The sequence below is a fragment of the Lissotriton helveticus genome, chromosome 7 (genome assembly GCF_964261635.1).
Source record: "Lissotriton helveticus chromosome 7, aLisHel1.1, whole genome shotgun sequence".
NCBI lineage: Eukaryota > Metazoa > Chordata > Amphibia > Caudata > Salamandridae > Lissotriton > Lissotriton helveticus.
This window is the reverse complement of record NC_136068.1, coordinates 1,783,199,921-1,783,220,643: the sequence shown is the minus strand read 5'-3', so window position 1 is coordinate 1,783,220,643 and position 20,723 is coordinate 1,783,199,921. Positions and strand designations below refer to the sequence as shown.

General features: G+C 44.8%; 1 protein-coding gene across 1 annotated transcript in view; it reads right to left on the bottom strand.

Annotated features, from left to right (window-relative positions):
- The window catches only part of LOC144767713 (protein RoBo-1-like), a 171,988-nt gene extending 152,560 nt beyond the window's left edge, over positions 1–19,428 (bottom strand). The window contains exon 1 of the mRNA XM_078651103.1: positions 19,324–19,428. Within this exon, the coding sequence (XP_078507229.1) occupies positions 19,324–19,375 (52 nt within the window). The 5' untranslated portion in view covers positions 19,376–19,428. The remainder of the gene's footprint in view (positions 1–19,323) is intronic.
- Between the last annotated feature and the right edge of the window lie 1,295 nt (positions 19,429–20,723).

Below are 20,723 nucleotides of genomic sequence, written 5' to 3'. Positions count from 1 at the left end.
GTTTTTATCTGTTGAGGCCCAGGCCCTCAGTGAAATGCAATATAACCATTCGTGAAGGAAGTAGAATATCTCACCCTAAAACCGCTGAAAAATATGTGATCACCCCTCTCCAGAAACTCAACAGTGACGTACACAGCCACACCGTGTGCAGAAAGGTGCCCCCTTATGGCCCACATTGCAGGCAGTGTGGAAATGTGATAGTTTGTGTCAGATGTAGTAAGCCCGATGTAAATATTTGAATTGGATGAGTCGCAGACAGGCTGTAGTCGCCTCACCGCGTGGGGACCCCAATGCCTCTACCCAACCACCTTCATCCAGGGGACCCAGGTCTTGCTGACACTTATCTCTAGCTTTGTGTAGTGTCGTAGGTGTATTGTTAAGAATGTTGTGGGTTATTTTGGGGATATTATGGCCTCCCAGCTCGCCCATGAAGACCTTTACCTCTTTGGGGTTAAAATCAGATATATCTGCCTGCAGTGTTAAATAGGGGGAAAAGGCATGTCTAAACTGGAGGTATCTATAGAATTGTGCGCAAGGCATAGCGTATTCTGTCTGAAGTTCCTGGAAGAACCTCAGATTTTGACCATGAATAACTGCAGCCAACATATCTATGCTGATGGCCTCCCAACCTCAAAAACCAGTCAGTTGTGACAGTTGAGGTAACTTCCTGTTGCGCCATAAAGGCATTTCTCTCATTAGCCCCCCTCACCAACGACCCCGCCACCGCCAGAGCCAACCTACACGAAGGGATGACAGACGTTGCCAAGTGGATGATGAACAGTCGCCTGATACTGAACTCTGACAAGACGGAAGTCCTCATCCTGGGATCTTCACCCTCCGCCTGGGACGACTCCTGGTGGCCCCCCGCCCTGGGCAGCGCTCCCAAACCCACGGACCACGCACGCAACCTGGGCTTCATCCTGGACTCCTCCCTCTCCATGACCAGACAAGTCAACGCCGTCTCCTCGTCGTGCTTCAACATCCTGCGCATGTTACGTAAGATCTTCCGATGGATCCCCACCGAGACCAGGAAGACGGTCACCCAGGCCCTCGTCACCAGCCGTCTGGACTACGGCAACTCCCTCTACGCCGGTACCACCGCCAAACTCCAGAAGAGACTCCAGCGGATCCAGAACGCCTCAGCACGACTCATCCTGGACATCCCCCGCCGCAGCCACATCTCCGGACACCTGAGAGACCTGCACTGGCTCCCGGTCAACAAGAGAATCACCTTCCGGCTCCTCACCCATGCACACAAAGCCCTACACAACCAAGGCCCAGGATACCTCAACAGCCGCCTCAACTTCTACGCTCCCAAACACCAGCTCCGATCGACCAGCCACGCCCTCGCCGCCGTCCCTCACATCCGAAAAGCCACCACAGGAGGAAGGTCCTTCTCCTACCTGGCCGCCAAGACTTGGAACTCCATTCCGACCCACCTACGCCTGACCCAGGACCACCTCGCCTTCAGGAAGCAACTCAAGACCTGGCTGTTCGAGCAGTAGCGGACCCCCTCCCCCCAGCGCCTTGAGACCCTCCGGGTGAGTAGTGCGCTTTACAAATGCTTTGATTGATTGATTGATTGAACCCATAGAATGGAGTACATATTTCCAGATCATGAATATTGTCCTAGTTCCAGGTGGCAGGGCCTTAACTTTTGATACAGAATAGAGTGTCATGTGTAATGTGTTGTCGCCCAACAGCTAACGCTCAACTGCATATGCCGGGTCGTCACGAGCATCATACCACCAATCATTAAGGACAAGAAGGTGTGCAGCAGCGTGGTATGCCTGCATATCTGGGATGGGTGATGCCACCACAGTATGTGGATTAAAAGCAAGTCCTCACTGCTACTAGTGCTGCACCATCTCCCCAAAGTAACCGTGCCAGAACAGCATTAAGCTGACAAACTCAGGTCTGTCATATGAAATATGGCTGATTTTGGAGAACATTTTAAAAATGGCAGATCTGCCAAACAGGGACAACAGCAGATGGGACTGCACTCTGGTCTGAGCACACACGTGTGTCCACAATGGGGCCAAATTTCTATCCCATGAGATAGTCTGTGATGCTAAGAGAAACACCCTCAAATATTTGAAGCCATTAGGGCCACCTCCACCTCCCACAACCATTCGCCCAGTTGGTCACCACCCTGCAACGGCCACAGATAAGACTTGCCCCGATTCATGTACAACCCAGGCATTTCACCAAATATTTGCATGATTCTGAGAAGGAGCGGGCCAGTCCTATTGGGACGTGTGAGGAAGAACAATACATTATCTGCATGTAGTGCTGTATGGTCCAAGATTCCCACCTGCCCATTCAAAACCACGGACCTGAGCATCTATTCTGACCCAGGCCACCAACGGCTCCATGGCCAACGTGAAGAGATATGGAGAGAGGGGATATCCCTGGCATGTACTTCGTCCGATAAAGAAACCTCTAGAGACGGAGTCAGCCACTCGAACCGAGGCCGATATGTCAGTGTACAATAGACGTATGAGATACAGTAGGCGGGGCCGATATTTAGGCAGCCGAGCAAGGCAAAAAAGTAGGTCCAGCTGGGGGAGTCGAAAGTCTTGTCGATGTCAGCGAGAAGGAGCACGGCGGTCCCTCAAGTCAGTCAATGGCCGCTATGGCATTGTGTACACGCCGGATATTACGCCGTGTAGCGTGGCCAGGCATGAAGCCAGCCTGGTCTGGATGGACCAAGTCCATGATATGGGTAACCAAGCGAATGGTGATTACCTTGGCAGGAGTTTAGCCTCCACGTTAAGGAGAGATATCGGGCGATATGACGAGTAATGTCCCGGTGGTCAACCTGGTTTTTGGAAAACAACTATTTTGGTGTGTCTCCAGCCTGACAGTAGTCTGTCGTTCTGTACGGCTACTTTGAGTGCCACAAGATAAGGATTCATCAACTGAGAGTGATATTTCTGAAACAACTCACAAGGGAAACCGTTGGGACTGGGTGACCTTCCCGCATGCAAATCCAGCGACACGGTGTGTAATTCTTCTACTGACAGTGCGGCGTCCAGTGTCAAACACACATCGTTGGAGATTGTCCGCGGGGGTAGCTTGTCAATGAACTTCTGAACGAATTCTGCAGGTAAAATCTTGCAGGGAGCATATAAATCTGCAAAATACTTGTCAAAACAATCCGCAATGGGCGATGAGTCGGTATAAATTTCCCCATTTGGGCCATTTGTGCTGGGGAGAGTGCACGGACGCAGCATCTGTTGACTTAGGCAATGTAACAAAGCACTGGACTTATCCCCCACTGATAAATCTGGCTGCTAGTAGCGAGCAAGGAAAGTCTAGCATCATCCAGCGGTCTACAGCGCGGAGATACCCCAGGTGGGGTGATTCAGGCGCTTTACAAGACACCATTACATTACATTACATTACATCCAGTAGCTGCATACTCGATAACTGCGTGCGTGCATCGCTTCCATTCTCCTCCCTGCTAGAACTCTCTAATTTAAGCAATTAGGTTTCAATCTGCAGTAACTTCTTGCGATGCTGACGGCATCTCGCAATGCAAAAGGCAATGTCTGCCCCCCTAAGTGTGGGTTTTATTGCTTCCCATAAAATTACAGGGGGATCTTCTGTGCCCGTGTTATGTGACAAATAATCTGTCAGGGGCGTCTGAATGTGTGACCTGTATTGTACCTCCTGCAGCATCCATGGGGACAATCGCCACCAGAGCTGGTCATGGCAGGAACTTGACGGAGAGTGACGTCTCTCACCCGTTTTCTTACCGAGCCACGGACGAACCAGGGGATGCGGCAGCCTACGTGACCAAGATTTTTTGGGAATAGAACCTCTATCCACTCTTCTACTAAAAAGAGGAATTAAGTGAAAAAAGCTTTAGAAGACGACGGACGGAGCTTTTTTTACTCTTCTACCCTGGTTCACTACTATTGGAAAATTATCCTTATTGGGATGTGGCTTGAAGTTACAATATTGAAACCTATTATACCACTGGTGCAATTTGGCTCTTATTAAATTTGAATAGACCTACACTATTACTCTGAAAAGTTGATCCTCTGGAAAAGAACCAAAACTAATAGATGCCATATGTACCTTAGTGCAACATCGCGGACAAACAAATACACTCCTTGATAACGGGAGAAGATCCAGGGACGTCACCATCAACTACCATCTTGCCCTGAAGAAGTCCCTTGAGGGCGAAACGCGTCGGCTGTAGACCCTGCGTATAGCTTTTCAACTGAATTGAATAAAGAAACTTCAAGAATACAAGAAATAGTTGCTGTGATCATTACTGTTTACTTTAATAGAGATAACAGTTTTTTTAAGACCGTTTAAGTGGTGCACCTTGACCTTTTTCTCAAACTGGTCACGTCTAGGATCTAAGGACAATTACAAGGAAACTAGTGAATGGTCCGATAAGCCCTGGCGCAAAATTCCCATGGACACTAACCTGTGTGTATGATCTGTGGAAAGGAAGATATAATCAATGTGAGATAAGGACTCATGCACTCCTGAGAAATATGTGTGTTCATGGTTTGTGGGGTGCAGTGCCATCCAGGAGACAACCCACTCCATCCCTTGAATCAATGGCAGTAATCTAGAGTCTCGGACTACTTTCGTCCTCTACGTTGCAACCCATCTGTCTCTAACCAGGCATAACACGTCATTCCAGTCTCCCCCCACGATTAGCAGGCAATGTGGAATTTCAGTACAGAGAGCTGTCAAGAGCTCCACCATGTTCCATGCAAGAGGGGGAGCATAACTGCTTCTAAACACGAGGGTTTCCTCATACAATATTCTAAAGACCACCATAAATCTACCCAAAGAGTCTGACCATGTCTTACAATGGACGAATGAGTCGTTGTGGTATATGAGGATTGGTACTCTGCGGGAACCTCTAGCAAACCCTGCATGATAAACTTGAGCATAACCAAACCTGGCCAGGCATGGTGGCTTGGTGCCCATTAGGTGGGTCTCTGGGAGGAATATAATGTCAGCTTTGTACCTTTTTGCCTGCCACAATATGGCTCCCCCTTGATCTTGTTGAATGAGGCCATTAACGTTCCGGCTGATGAGCCGAAGTTACCCACCTCTAGCCCCCATCAAGCCCATCGTTATAGCTGACGTTGAGACATATGGACAAATATTAAAACATGAATGGCTGTGGCAATCGAGTAAACACATATGCAGTAGTGAGCAGTGGCACTAGTAAAACACAAACAAAGCCCACACATTTCCCAAGTAGCCCCCCACCCCAATACCTCATAAACGCGGAAGTATCTGTTGCTGGCCTGATGCGGCCACGCCCCCAATGTGGGGTAATGGCAGCATATACCCAATGGATCCCCAATTTAACCCGTTCCGTGCTCCCGTCGGCCGTTGGCTGAAGGGAGCACTACCTCGCGGGTGCTGCCGACGGCCAACTGCCAACGGAGCCCCGCCTACTCAATAGAACGCCCGCACCGCGGTGGAAAAACCGCTGCGGTTAAGGCGTTAAGTCCCGCGCACATAGTAAGATCTGTGACCTGGGAATCTATATACAACTGGAGCCTTAATGTTTATTATATCCCACTTGCAAATGGTCCATAATTACAGATCTCGGTGGCACACCAGCTAGGAGGCCGCAGATTTCGACTGATCAGCCGACATTCGCCACCAGGATTTGTTGGCAGTTTTGGATTGCGTCTTGGAGCACCATTGGCGCAGCAGTTTGCCATCTGCTTCGGGTGATCCACACCTAGTGCCCCCAGATGAGGAGTCCCAGTCAAGTTGGGCCAGAGTATGAGGTTTAGGCTGCACAGTTTCATCCATCCAGCAAAATACCTCCTCTGGGGTCTCAAAGAAATATGTATGAGACTGGCAGGCCACCTTTAGAGGGGCCGGACACAACAAGGAGTATTGCAGCTTAAAACCACAGAGGCAGGCCTTGGCCTCGACAAATGACTTTTGGCGCTGCTGTACCAGCCTGTTATAGTCTGGAACTATTATAATGCACTGGGAGTCATCGATAGGAGTATCTTTTGTTCTAATGTGCTGCATGCTTATGTCTCTGTCTTTAAAGTTGAGAAGCACAACAGCTAGGAGGCCGCAGATTTTGACTGATCAGCCGACATTCGCCACCAGGATTTGCTGGCAGTTTTGGATTGCGTCTTGGAGCGTCATTGGAGCAGCTGTTTGCCATCTGCTTCGGGTGATCCACACCTAGTGCCCCCAGATGAGGAGTCCCAGTCAAGTTGGGGCAGAGTATGAGGTTTAGGATGCACAGTTTCATCCATCCAGCAAAATACCTCCTCAGGGGTCTCAAAGAAATATGTACAAGACTGGCAGGCCACCTGTAGAGGGGCCGGATACAACAAGGAGTATTGCAGCTTAAAACCATGGAGGCAGGCCTTGTCCTCGACAAATGACTTTCGGCGCTGCTGTACCAACCTGTTATAGTCTGGAACTATTATATTGCGCTGGGAGTCATCGATAAGAGTATCTTTTGTTCTATTGTGCTGCATGCTTATGTCTCTGTCTTTATAGTTGAGAAGCACACCAGCTAGGAGGCCGCAGATTTCAACTGATCAGCCGACATTCGCCACCAGAATTTGCTGGCAGTTTTGGATTGCGTCTTGGAGCATCATTGGAGCAGCTGTTTGCCATCTGCTTCGGGTGATCCACACCTAGTGCCCCCAGATGAGGAGTCCCAGTCAAGTTGGGGCAGAGTATGAGGTTTAGGCTTCACAGTTTCATCCATCCAGCAAAATACCTCCTCTGGGGTCTCAAAGAAATATGTACGAGACTGGCAGGCCACCTGTAGAGGGGCCGGATATAACAAGGAGTATTGCAGCTTAAAACCACGGAGGCAGGCCTTGGCCTCGACAAATGACTTTCAGCGCTGCTGTACCAACCTGTTATAGTTTGGAAATATTATAATGCGCTGGGAGTCATCGATAAGAGTATCTTTTGTTCTAGTGTGCTGCATGCTTATGTCTCAGTCTTTATAGTTGAGAAGCCGTGCTAATATTGGGAGGTGTCGGGCGCCGGGCGGTGGCTTCTGTATTAGCGCCCGATGGGCGCGCTTGATTATAAAACATGGAGAAAGAACATCAGATGGGAGCCACTCCTTGAGCCACCCAACAAAAAAGCTTTCTACGCTGCCTCAGGAAAGCCAACGAATAGGAGACTGTTTCTGCGGGAACGCCCCTCTGCATCTACCACTCGCGCCACAAGGCCCCTCGTAAGCGTCTCTAGCATAGCTACTTACTTCCGAAGCATGCACACCATGTCTTCCACAGTCGAGATCTAGGATTCTGTTTCCGTAATGCGCTGCACTGCATTCCTAAGGGCTTGCCGGAGCAACATTACATTGGAGCCTACAGCACCTAAATTGGCCTTCAGTGTTTCCCTAGACTGCGTTATCACTGTCAACAGTACTGCAGTGTTTGGCATAGCTGCCTCCATGGAGCTCTGTGCAAATGTCAGGGCTGCCGCTTAAGTGTATTTATCTATCGTACTCTGCTTGGAGGAAGGGCCAGGCAACTTATCCTCCACCAAGATGAGCCTTGGTGGGATAGAGGCTGGTCCAGATGTAGGACGTAATTCTCCAGTTGCAACACATAGATGGTAGTTTCAGGGTCACTGGTGTATGGGTTTCAGAGCAGGTCTCGGGCAGAGGAAGGTAGCTGCATCCACAAGCTGCATCAAACCTTGTTTGACCGCTTCTGTGAGCTGGGCATTTATTTTTATTTTTGCATGTATAAATTAAACAAAAGGGCGATAGAGAGGAACCCTGGGGGACCCCACAGGTCAACCTGTTTTTTTGGGCCGAGAAGTTAATCAGGTGGAATGCCTGGAATCGCTTATGTAAAAAGGAGGAAATCCATCTGAGTGCCAGACCCTGGATGCCAGCATTGCTGACACGGTCAAACAGAAGATCATGATCGACCGTGTCAAAGGCATCTGACAGATCCAAAAGCACCAGGGCCTGGGTGGTGTTTTTATTGTCTACTCTCCTAAGCTCGTCCATGACTGCCAGGATGACTGACTCCATGGAATGAGCTCGTCTAAATCCCGCCTAACTACAAGATATGCCATGCAGCTTCGGAATCAGACATGGGCGCTGACACTGCTGGACAGCGCGGCAGAAATTACCATTGTGCGGGAAGCGTTGCGGCCTCTTCTGAAGGTGACAGCAACTGAAACGTTCATTGTTGTTGAAACAGCTGACTCTAGAGTAGCTCCCCCTGAAAGACTTTATGAAATAGTACTTTTAATTGAAGGTGATATACAACATAAGATAAAAGGGTTATTTTGGGAAAATCTGACTAATACCTATGACATTTTATTAGCGGAGGCTGATTGGCCCTCACCCTTCGTTCTCTCTGCTCCACAAGCGGAGGAGGTAATCCTCCCCACTTTCGCGCACACAGTGTCGAAGGAGCAGGCACTGAATTTTGCAGAAGAGTGGGCTAAGGTTCTTGCACCGGAATTGTACCGTACTCACTGTGGATGCGACAAATTTTCCCCCCAGCATGAGATACCTTTGCGGTCTATGCCACAGCCTCAACCCCAATATCCCATGCGGCCAGAAGCGAAAGCCCCAGTCGTGAAAATCATTGAACAATTGGAATATCAAGGTGTAATTGAAACATGTGTATCACCGATGAATAGCCCTCTTTTTACTGTGACTAAGCCTGATGGCTTGTACCGTTTCGTATTGGATTACCGGAACTTAAACTCCAATTGTCGTACGTGCCCGGAACAGAACACTCACAGTTCTGCTCTTGTGGATAGTCTCGTGCGTAAAAGGTTTAAAACCACACTAGACATATCCAATGGCTTTTTCGCCCATAATCTGTCCCCTTCTAGTAGTCAATGGACAGCTTTTACCAGTGGTGACAAATAACGCCAATTCAGATGTTTGGCTATGGGCTATAAGAACAGTCCTAGCATCTTTGATGCTTCCTAGTCTCTCTTTTGGAGGGACTGGACCCAGATGCATGGTCATATGTGGAAGATATTTTTCTCACAGACGACGAATTATGGCCGCATCTGTATCGCATTGACCCCATAATTTGCCGTTTTGCGGATTTTGGCTATGAATTCAACTTTGCCAAATCTCACATTGCAGATTACACAGTGCTGTTCCTGGGCTATGAGCTAAACAATAAAGGTCGAGGTTTGGCTCCTCACTTCTTGGAGAAATGCGCACAGCTACGCGCTCCTGCAACGCTGAAGAAACTACAGTCTTTACTGGGCTTTTTGAATTTCGGGCATACATACATACCCGAATATGCCCAGCATATCAAGCCTCTTTACGCTTTGGTACAACCTACTTTCTCCAAATCTTGCTGGCTGCCGGCACATTCAGCCATTTTGCAATCTTTGTAGGCTGATCTTCTAGAATCTAAGGGGCATGTTATCAGGACTGGGCGATAAAATTATCGCTGCTTTATTGGCAGGAAACTGCCTCTAAAGTGGCGATAAGGGGCTTGATAATATCCTCTACACAATTCCAATAGAAACCCAGGTTATACAGCTAACCTGGGCTTCTATGGGAATTCACAAGGGCATATTATCAAGCCCCTTACCACCACTTTAGCGGCAGTTTCCTGCCGATAAAGCGGCGATAACTTTATCGCAGAGTCTTGATAATATGCTCCTATGTTCTTATTGACTCGTGACAACCACACCAACCTGGTAATAAGAATCATACTTGGGGCGGTGGGTTTCACGTACCTGACTTTTAATGAAGGTGATACAGTGCCTATCGCTTACAAGTCATACTTGTACACTTCGGCTGAGTTGCGGTTTTCTGCTGTGGAAAAAGGTTGACAGCAGTGCAAATGGCGATTCTGAAGGAATGTGTACTGTCGCAGGGAAAACGCATTTTGGTTGTTACCCCGTATCCTGCCCTAGAGGCACTGACCAAAGCCAGTGTACCTAATTCGAAAGCTTTGCACCCAAGGTGGATACAATGGGCTACGTCCTTGACATCTCCAGATGTCACGTTCATTTTCGATTCCTCTTTGCAGACTCAGGAGTTTTTGCAGTATGAATTTGTTCATCCAGCTCCTCTGATAATGTGCCCGCTGGAGGATTTCAATTGTATCATTTACACTGACAGTTCGGCGCAACCGGCGACGGATTCAAAGCACACCTATTCTTCGGCCTGCACAATAGTGGTCGGTACTATGGTGAATGGAGAGTTCAAGTCCGATATTATGCATACATAGACATTAGGGGACTGTACCACCCAGTTGGCAGAGCTCCATGCTCTAATGCTTGCATTGGAGTACGCATACCCTAGTGTGACGACTCTTATCGTAAGTGACTCTTACTACTGTGTTCAGTCTTACAAATGACAATTTGTTCTTTTGGACTCAAAATGAATATCGTGATTCCAAAGGTAGCACAATAAAACATAAAATGATCTGGGTTTGAGTGGCTGAGCTTAAAGAACGGCTACCACTCATGTTTTTGATTCATACTCTTGGTCACCAGCGTGTTAGAGTTCACGCTGTTGGCAAAAGTATCACTGATGAAGCAGCGAAGGCAGCAGTGGCGACATATGCAGTTTCAGCAGGTACACGTTCCAAAAGTAAGACTGATGATGACATCTTGGCAGCTATTGCCGCTACAGCGAAGGGAAGTAGGCACCCTAGAGGTTTCCCTTCCAGATACTCATATCATTTAAGTCTGGATAAAGTTCCTTGTGTGAGAATTACCGACGTTGGTGACAGATTGATTCTCAAGGCGGACTGCAGGTCCACACTGATTGCAGCCGCTCATGAGGTTATGTCATCTGCTCATGCCGGCGTCTCTGCGATTGTATCACTTTTACAGCAGCGTTACTGGTGGTGCAGATTATATAAAAAAACACGTGATTATGTCCTTCATTGTGACATTTGCCAGCAGATTAAACCTTCTACTACTGCACGTCCACCCCAGACACAGTTGTATATATCTAATAAACCACTTGGTTGTGTTTATTTAGATCACTGTGGTCCTTTCTACTCTGATACTGTGTATAAGTACATCTTAGTTGCAGTTGATTCTTGCACATGCTTTGTGTGGGTGTGACCCCAAAGGAGTGCTGATTCTCGAACTGTCGTAAGGGATTTGCGTGTCTTTGTGGGAATTTTTGCATGAGGTACATTCCACTCGGACCAGGGTCTGGCATGCGCCTCTAAGGCATACAAGGATGCAATGCATTCATTGGGGGTCCTAGTCAAATTTTCGTCTCCATAACGACCTGAGGGTAATAGGGTTGTGGAGCGAATGAATCGTGACTTAAAGCAATCCTTGACAGCTAGGGTATTAGGTACAGGCCGGAACTGGCTAGCCCACCTCTATAGCATTCAGCGTGCACTTAATAATCTCCCTAGAAGGTCTCTGGGTGGGCGGACCTCTTACGAAATGCTCTTTGGTATAGAAATGTTTGTTCCGGACCTTGAGGGTCTAGACCTTGTGGCGTCTGCCACTCCCTTTGACGTAGATGAACATTGTACTGTTTTCCAGAATCTACAAAAGACCTGTGACAGACTTGCAAAGGAACACTTGCCCTCCACATCTGATACTTCGTTGCAGATTCCGGTAGTTGGCTGGCTACCCCGAGTTGGTGAACTGGTCCGTGAGAAGATCGAGAACAAGAAGGAATTCGGTCCCTCATATCGTGCTCCAGTTCCTGTGCTTGGAGTGCAGGGTACAAGAACAGTAATTTTACCTCTACTTCCTGGTCGAAAAGAAAACAGGTACATCTCTATTGACAATGTCAAACTACACAGAGTGGCCGATTCTTCTTAGTATGACACCTGCGATCTCCTGTCCAGCGATGCTGAGGAAGTCTGGTTTGGTTTCGGCTTCTACAGCAAGGCCTGATGTTGCCATTGAGATGACAACAGTTGACAATCCTTTATTAAACACACCGGCTGGTGATCCCTTTCGATGAAACTGAGTACACTTATCCCACTGACTTATCTATGCCTGATTTAGTGACCTGTGTGGCTAATCAATCACGCTTTTCATTTGACACTGACTCTGCCACATCAAAGTCCCCATCAAAAGTTTCAATTTTTGCTGTTTGGTTTAAAAAAAAAATTTGATTCCCCCTTGGACTTAAATTTGGCTGGTGCTTTTTTCAATTTTTTTGTTCATGACGATTGGATTTGTGGTGTATTTTTTCTGTCTTGTGAATGGACACTATGTTAAAGAAATTAGACTAATTGATGGATGTTTGGCGACCCACTCCTCATCACACATTGTGAAGAGGGACCAGACTTTCGTGAATATCACTGCTTGGCCTGTCTTAGATGGAATTGTGTGGGATGCTGTTAAATTTGAAATCCACGGACCCACAGAGGTTATTAATGTCCTAAATGTACTTTGTGTTTCAATGGGGGATGTGGTTAAACAAAATATACGATCTGATGATTGGGATGTCCAAGCCATAGAGGCTTAGTTTTCTGATTTGAAATATTAAGCTGCCTTTGATGCTGAAGATTTGTATTTAGACTCTGCAAATTATGCTGATTTATTTTGTTACCAACACTATGGCAATCAATTTCTACATAAAGCAAACACTTTTAGGAATGTGGTTAATTACACACAATGGGAACACTGTCCCGCTCCAGTTAAAGACAGCTCCAAAACTCTTTTGAAAAAGTTTTCTTATTTTACTGATTTTAATCAATCTAATTCTAATGCATTTTATTTTAAGATGACTGAGAAGTCCTCTTCCACAGTTAGACTCACACACACAATTATTATATCCGAAGTCCTTTATCAACTAATTGGCTATAGGAGGCTATGAGCTGTGGAAAGATACTATTGATCTTAAATCGGGTTCTAAAAATTGGCAAGTGCAAGGCACTGAGGCGTTGCATCGTGCATGTCTCATCCCGAACCATATGTTGTTTCTGAATTCAACTATTTCACAAACCACTTGCTTTGGATTGGCAACATCTACAAAATTAAATGATCCTGCTATTCCTGATTTGGGAGAATACTCCAATTGGGTTAATTACACCAGTATGTCCCTTAGTGACTTACAGACTCTGTTACAAAATTCGTCCTTTAATATTTACAGTTTGGATCCCCAAGGCTGGTTATTATGGCAAAAAAGTGCAGTTTCATGCCAGCATCGCTTTGTGGGTTTGTCCCCCGGCTATATCCAGGTTAGGGTTGATCCCCACTTTGAGAGTGACCATTCTGTCACTACCTATTCTTTTTTTTTTTTTTACGATTCTTTATTGAAATTTTTTTTACAGTTCTATCCCACCCACCCCACCCAACAATAAAATAAACCCCCCCCATATAGGCAACAATATATACTAAGTGCGTATATTTTCTTAATGTTATCTTAATCAATAATATTTTAGATAAGGCAATACATAAACAGTAAAAAAGAAAAGAAAAACAATATCCAAGAAACGCAACGGAAGAGTACAGGTACATAAAAAAAAGAAAAACCTTTCTGATATAGCAGTTAATCAGCATTACACATCCGATCTCCTGATCCACAGTGTGACAGGATACCATATTTCTAATCCTTTTCTTTTCTTTTTTAAGCCCTTATGTTTATATATGGCTATTTCCAGGCTATAGGTAGCGAAGAGTCCTGCCCGCCATTGCTGGAATGTAGGCGGGTATGGGTCCAACCATGCAGATGTTAAGCAAATTTTAAGTACCGCCATTGAGATAAACAGCAATCCCTGCATGTTGGCGGGTCTAGCGTTCCAATCCTATTATTTCAGCTGTAGTGATCTCAATATTGCTCTCACAGATTCCTGATAGAAACGTAGATATATCTTGTCTGATAGTACTTAGGGTTTGACATGTGGCCAGTTTGGATCCCCAAGGCTGGTTATTATGGCAAAAAAGTGCAGATTAATGCCAGCATCATTTTGTGGGTTTGTCCCCCGGTTATATCCAGGTTAGGGTTGATTCCCACTTTGAGAGTGACCATTCTGTCACTACCTATTCTGTAGGCAAATTGTGTCAGAACTGGCTGAAACACTCCACTTTAGCGTCCGTCAAGCTTCATTTGTCTAAATTGACTGACGATTTTGATTTGAATGACTTTGTGAAAGGTTCTGCCACAGGCAGATCCAAAAGATGGGTTCATGCTGTTTATAACGAGGTTTGGAAACTGTACAAAATTGAAGCGGATTCTAGGTTGCATGCTATTTATCAAGCTAATTTAGAAAAAGTGCTTGCCGTTGTACATAATAGAATTAACACACTTTCAACCCGAAATTACACTTTAGACAACATTGTTTCTTCTGTAGATGATTTTGTGCAAGATGAAGTCTCAGTTTTGTACCATGGTCAGAATCAATTGCGTTCTGTTATGCAATTTGCATGGACTTTGCAAACATTAAAGGCTGGAAAAGTACCTCATTGTTTTTACCATTTAATTTGACTGTTAAACAACAATTCATGTCAATGAAATATGCAACATTTTCTTTACTGCATGTTGAAAAACTAGAACCTTTACCTTTTTCTGTGGCTGAGACCAATTCGGCCGTTTGACTTATACATGGGTTAATCACACTCCCTTTTCAACTGTTTAAATTTGAATCATGTATGGAGCACTATGCCATAGGCAGTTATGAACCATTAGGTAGCTCATACCTCCATGAAGTTTGGTCTCTGCCTTTTACCTATAGGTGTCTGAGGGAGGTTAAAGAAGTGTATTTAAAAGGTGAAGATTGCACTTCAACTCCGATCACCTATTGGTCTGTAGGCATATACAATTGCACGGCTCCTGTAACACAGACGCCCCGAATTTGGCCTATATTTTAAAAAGTACACCCGTACCGGCTATTACACCGACTTTCACGTTGTTAGCAAACGGTAGTTATTTATTATTGAATAATGAAGATTGCTGTAATATGCTGGCTGTCTCTCAACGTGTAGTCTGTTGTAAAAATGTGCTGTTTCCTCCTCCACATGGGAACTTGATGTTTCTGTTTGGCCTTCCATTCTGACCTTGAAAGCAGAGTTCAACAAGATGAGTCGAATAAGGGCTCTTTTGTCTCAAAAAGAAGTTGCTCTTACATCTGCGTGTGAAACATTCGTCCTTCACATGGCTAACACTCGTACTGAGGTACATGCCTTATTAAATACTGAGCTGCCCCTGCATTTCGGTGCTTTGATACAGATTATAGTCAATGCCTCATCAAATTCGGGCTTGGCTCACTTTTTTAAAGTAGTAAGTTCTGGTCTTGTGACTTCATTCCAAACTATATTTGATGTGATACCGGCATTTTTTCATTTTCCAGCCTCTTTGGCGGTTTCCCGTTAATTATCGTTTTGGCTGCCGGTGTGCTGCTGTTAATTTGTTTATTCCAAAGTGGTTGTACATCTTGAGTCCCACGACGACCTGCCCCAGCTGCTCCAACTGCGTAACCGGATGCTTGAATACTATGGATCGCTGCCGCTGGCTACTTTGAGTGTGGCGTATGGTTTATCTTTTTGGTATTCATACTTTACATGCAGCCTGTTTTCCACTGCCTGGATTGCAATTTTGAATGGGCTCTGGATTTGTGTCCCTGCAACACGGTGTCTCCTAACCCGGATTATGATCTACTAATGAGTCCCTTAGTTGCTCATGAACTAGATTGTTCTGGTGTCTGAATAATGGCCTGCACAGCCGCACATGGAGTCCAAGGCAATTGGAATATATGGACTATTTAAGTGCCCCTACCACCAAATTCGAGTTTGGGCACAATTTATGTTTAAAAGCAGTCCTGTAACACATGGCTTCTTTTAAAATGACCTCAGGCTCTCAGCAGTGCACACATGCAAGTGCAGAAAGGGCTGCCTCTAAACTTCCATGCCTCACTATTTACGAGGGACATAAAGGTAGTTATAATCCCCCTGCCCTATTATAAATTAGGGGCTTATGAGATAGGTCATGTCAATCATATGGTTACCCTACCACATAGTGTACCCTAATGTGTGTGTGTTTTCATTGCTTTTTTTACCATAGCACTGGACCTAGGACTGGTTAAGAATTAAACAAACAGAGGGTTTAATTCTCAAAAATGCTTTATCGGATCTGCATAATGATTGCACATATTGTATAGGTTCACTATAATGATCCATAATGCTTTGGTGATCACTGCAATAAAGACAATGTTTACTGCTAAAGGTATCCTAATGTGATTTATTATGAAAAATGATTAAACTCACTTGGTATGCTTGGTGACCCCTATTTGGGGTCACCAGTGGTTACACAATGTCATCTATTGTATGTTCCATCGGCCAATGTATATATTTGTAAATTACTGTGTGATACTTAGTAGTGTGTATGTGTAATAAATGTACTTCTCATTTTTCTCATGAAAAAGTACTGACGGGACAATGATTTTTTCGGTGTTATTATTGTGTGCCAGTGATTGGTGATTAGTAGCCCACACACCTCCCTTGAGTAGGCCTTAGACTGCTCCGCTTTGCTACCCTGTAAGCAAGCGCTACAATGAGGTGAGGACAATCGTGGACCTATTACTTGTGATGGCTATACAACTAATGCCCATTTTCCAACAACTTCGATTTTATGTATTCAAGGAATACTCTTGTTTTAGGATTGCCACTGGAGTTATGCGATTGTGAGGCCACAACAATTTTTGAATAATTATAAATTGCCTGTATTTGCTACACAATCCTTCATCTGCCACAAATTCCGCAGGTGTTAAGAAAAAAAGATTTGTTTCTAGCGCAAATGGTTCAAACATTACTAAAAATGCAATGACACGCCTTGCAGCACAGTGAAAGGCAGTTTCTCATTACTATATTTGGGTGTTACACTTGTACTAATGAGCTGCAAGCAATGCCCAGAGAGTGTTACAAAGTTTAGAAATTGCATAATAATGAAGTAATTCTACTACAAAATGTGCTTCACTACGCTGCATAACTTGGCTTGGCTTAATTTGCTGCATAATTTACTCATTGGTGCTGCAACACTTGTCCCTCTCCTGCCGCATACCTCTATTTTATAGCTTCTTCTGTAAAATAGCACAAATGGGTTTATTCAGCTAATAGTATTGACTGCTTTATCAAAGTCAATCAACACTATCAATGATATGAGGTCTGAAATGGGGGGCTGTTTCCAGAACTTGACGAGCCATACCAGCATGGTTTGCAATTACAAGTTTGTAGATGTTTAGTGCATTTGATAATTATTCAATCTGTTAAATACCTCAACATTTGTTACATTTTTGGCAGGTCAAACCTGCCAAAATTTAACACGGTAAAATCATACAATTTAACGGTATAGTCGCCCCACTGGCACAGAGCAAGCAGCGCTTATTTATAAGTGTCTGGCTCAGCCAGCATGTGCAGGGAGTGGTGAGTCGGGCATGGGAGGGGGGAAGAGGACTGCTATATGCACTCCCTAAGTTTGCATATGTGTATGGCCGGCCGTCTCAGGAGGACTACCAGAGCGGTGGAGCGTTTTTACAGCCTGCTCAGGCCAATCCCCATGCTGCACATAGTCACTGTGTCTGCTGGGACAAGGCACTCCCAGCACTAAGACGCAGCCAGCAGCAGATAAGTATAATTTTTTTTTTAATCCAACCTCCCGCTCTCACCTCCCCCCCAGCACCACACCACTCCTTGGTATGTGGCAGTCAACACTGTGCATATGTGGATTTTGAAGAGTTAAACTCCAAAATCCACAAGTTATTCCCAACCCCATATTGTAAAAGGTGTTATTTTTTTAACCCTATATTTATAACGTGCCCCATACTATCGTTATTCATCAGGTGTGATAAATAGCACCTATATTCATAATTAGCCATTAGTGGTGCTGAGGACTAGAGCAGTCCTTTTCAAAGAGCCCTCCCACTTTGCACAATCATCTTCCGACTATGAGCGCCCACTTTCTACAATCACCTTCGGTCTATGGGCACCCACATTCTACATTCTCCTTAGGACTATGAGGATCCACATTCTACATTCACCTTCAGACTATGGGCATTCACATTCTACAATGATCTTCAGACTATGGGCACTCACATGCCATAATCACTTTCAGACTTTGAGCACCCAATTCTACAGTCACATTCAGACTCTGGTCACCCACAATTTACAATCACCTACAGACGTTGAGCACCCATATTCCACAGTCACCTTCAGACGTTGAGCACCCACATTCTACAGTCACCTTCAGACTATGGGCACCCACATTCTACAATCACCTTCAGACTAGAGTGAAGGCCATTACCTCATACGGTCTGCTTTCGGTCTCATTTTCACATAAATGTACTGTGCAAATTGCAGTCTGACAATCCAGGTTCAAACTACATTATATGTCCTCTTCCAATCTGACTAGACTCCCCATTCCATTTTTTCTTTATTTCTGAAAATTCCACTTGCATTTATTTTTTACCATTTTCAATGAATTCATCAACATTTATTTTTTGTTCTCTGCAAGAAATAGAAGATGTATTTTTAAACATTTATGTGTTCTGTCATGCACAATTGCACAAGACCACTTGCAAGGCATTTGCTTTATTTAAGGTGCCATTTACAATGCATCATTTATTGTTCATTTTTAGTTCTTTGTAAAGCACCCAAAGCCCCAACAGCCTGATGAGAAATAGTCAAACACTGCGAAGGAGGTGCCAATTAGTTGGGCAAGGGGGAACGCCTGACTTAGGTGAAATGGTAATTATGTCTAAAGTGATAGAAACAACCTTTGACTGATGACCTTAGGCGTCTGCCTGACAACTAGATGTGATCATCCCATGTTTTCCATTCAGTGAACCTGTATAACCACTGGAAGGCCCAGGAGCTAGCATTTTAAAAGCTTAGTTTCCATGTTTGCCATTTTTATAGATGTATACAAACAGAGAAAATCCTTTCTTTCTGTAAATAGGTGGAAAAAATCTGTAAAATTGGAAAACAGTAAATTAGTTCAGATGCATTAATATTGGAAATAACATCCATGTAAAACGTTGGAAAGCAATCAGTTAGATGAAATACTGTTTTTCTACATTACCCCTCATTTTCACACAGAATCCATGTAGTCTACTAGAAGAAATACCTTGTATATGAAACTACTCCAACCCATTACCCATTAATTGAATGTATTCCCCAAACATACACAGGGAGTGGGCCCCTGCCCATTTCTCGAAGGTTGCTAGGATGCGATGGCGTGTACCTCACTAGTAGGATTGTTTAACACTCTGTTACATATTGTAAGCATGTACTGTTTTGCCTTTTATTGTGTCAATTAGAGTTGTTTTCTGGCAGAAGACTTTAAAGTTTCTCTTTGGGCTATGTGATCCTGAGTTCTACAAAGTGAACAAAAAATATTGAGAAGTTGCTGAGTCTCACCTTCGGTGATCACAGATGCGAGGAAGATGACGGCTGTTAGGAACACCTGCATGATGTTAGAGGAAGGATAGCGCTAGACAGTGCAGAAGATCAGGGTCTGAGCAGTTCTTCAGGTCTTTTCCACATCTGATTGTCTGGCCATTGTATTTATTCAGTTGCAGTGGATGGAAGGGAGGTCCTGCCTGAGCTCTGATTTGGCAGTTACGTTATTTTCCACTGGTCAGTGACTGGGCACGTCTCTCAACCATCACTCCACTCAATACAATATTGAAAGAACAGGCTGTCCTGAAGTAATGCACTTCTCTCTACCAACAGCTTCAAAGGGTAATGCATTATGTACACCGGTACACCCTTTCTGAGATGAGAATTCGTTTTGGGCATCTTGCCTTTGGTCAGCTTCCAATGCGGTCTCTGAACAGCTCAGGCAGGCCCCTTGGTCTATCCAGCATTTATAAGACTATAGATGGTGGCCCTTCTTTTGGTGAGATGAGTACTAAAAATTACTGAAGCCAAGTGATAGTTGCTGTGTCTAGGGGGCCGTTTCAGTTATATGCTTGACTACACCTTAATTTGTCGAGGAACTTAGCACTTCTTGTTATGAAGGCAGCAACTGAAGTGATTTATGTCGCACATGATAGCTCAGGAAGATTAGTATGGTATTCACACTGCACAAACTAGGCACAGCCTCCTGTCCTTGCTGCCCTTACTCGGATGGACCGTAATCTCGAACGGAGGGTTAGAGTCCTCTATTTCAAAATTTCAATCACAGTTGTGGGAAATTGGGTTACTAGTCGAGTGCCAATCACAGTTCTTGTCAAGGTGAAAATCAAGCACACCACAAATCAACCTGTGCTTAACTATCTGGTAGCTTGCTACAAAAGATGTCAGGCTTAACTTAGAGGCAATGTGTAAAATATGTATGCAGCACTTTAATTAGTACTAAAGTGAAAACATAGCACAAGAAACATCCCACAGCAATTTAGAAACATCAAGTAAAATGTAATAAATTATGTGTCTCCAAAACAGCAAACATTCAATTGTTAGAACTATTGATATGACATTTTAAACATTTAGGTAAGAATAGGGCTGATAAGCACAAATCGCCAACTGTGGTTATCTATTCACACCGTACTGGGACAAACTCCCAAGTTAGATTGACCACGATAGATCGCTGACTGGATATAGGGACCAGGCTATGCCTTTAGGACAAAATACAAAATACCTTAAATCCAGGTTACCGAGTGTTGCGAGGTCCCACGTTGAGGATGCGTTGCACATTAGTGGTTCGGGGCTGAGATGTGTAGTCCTGTGTTGAGATTGCAATATGCAACAGCAGGTCTGAGCAGCTGTTTCATGGAACTGCGATGCAAAATCCTACATCAAGGATGCATCGCCCAGCG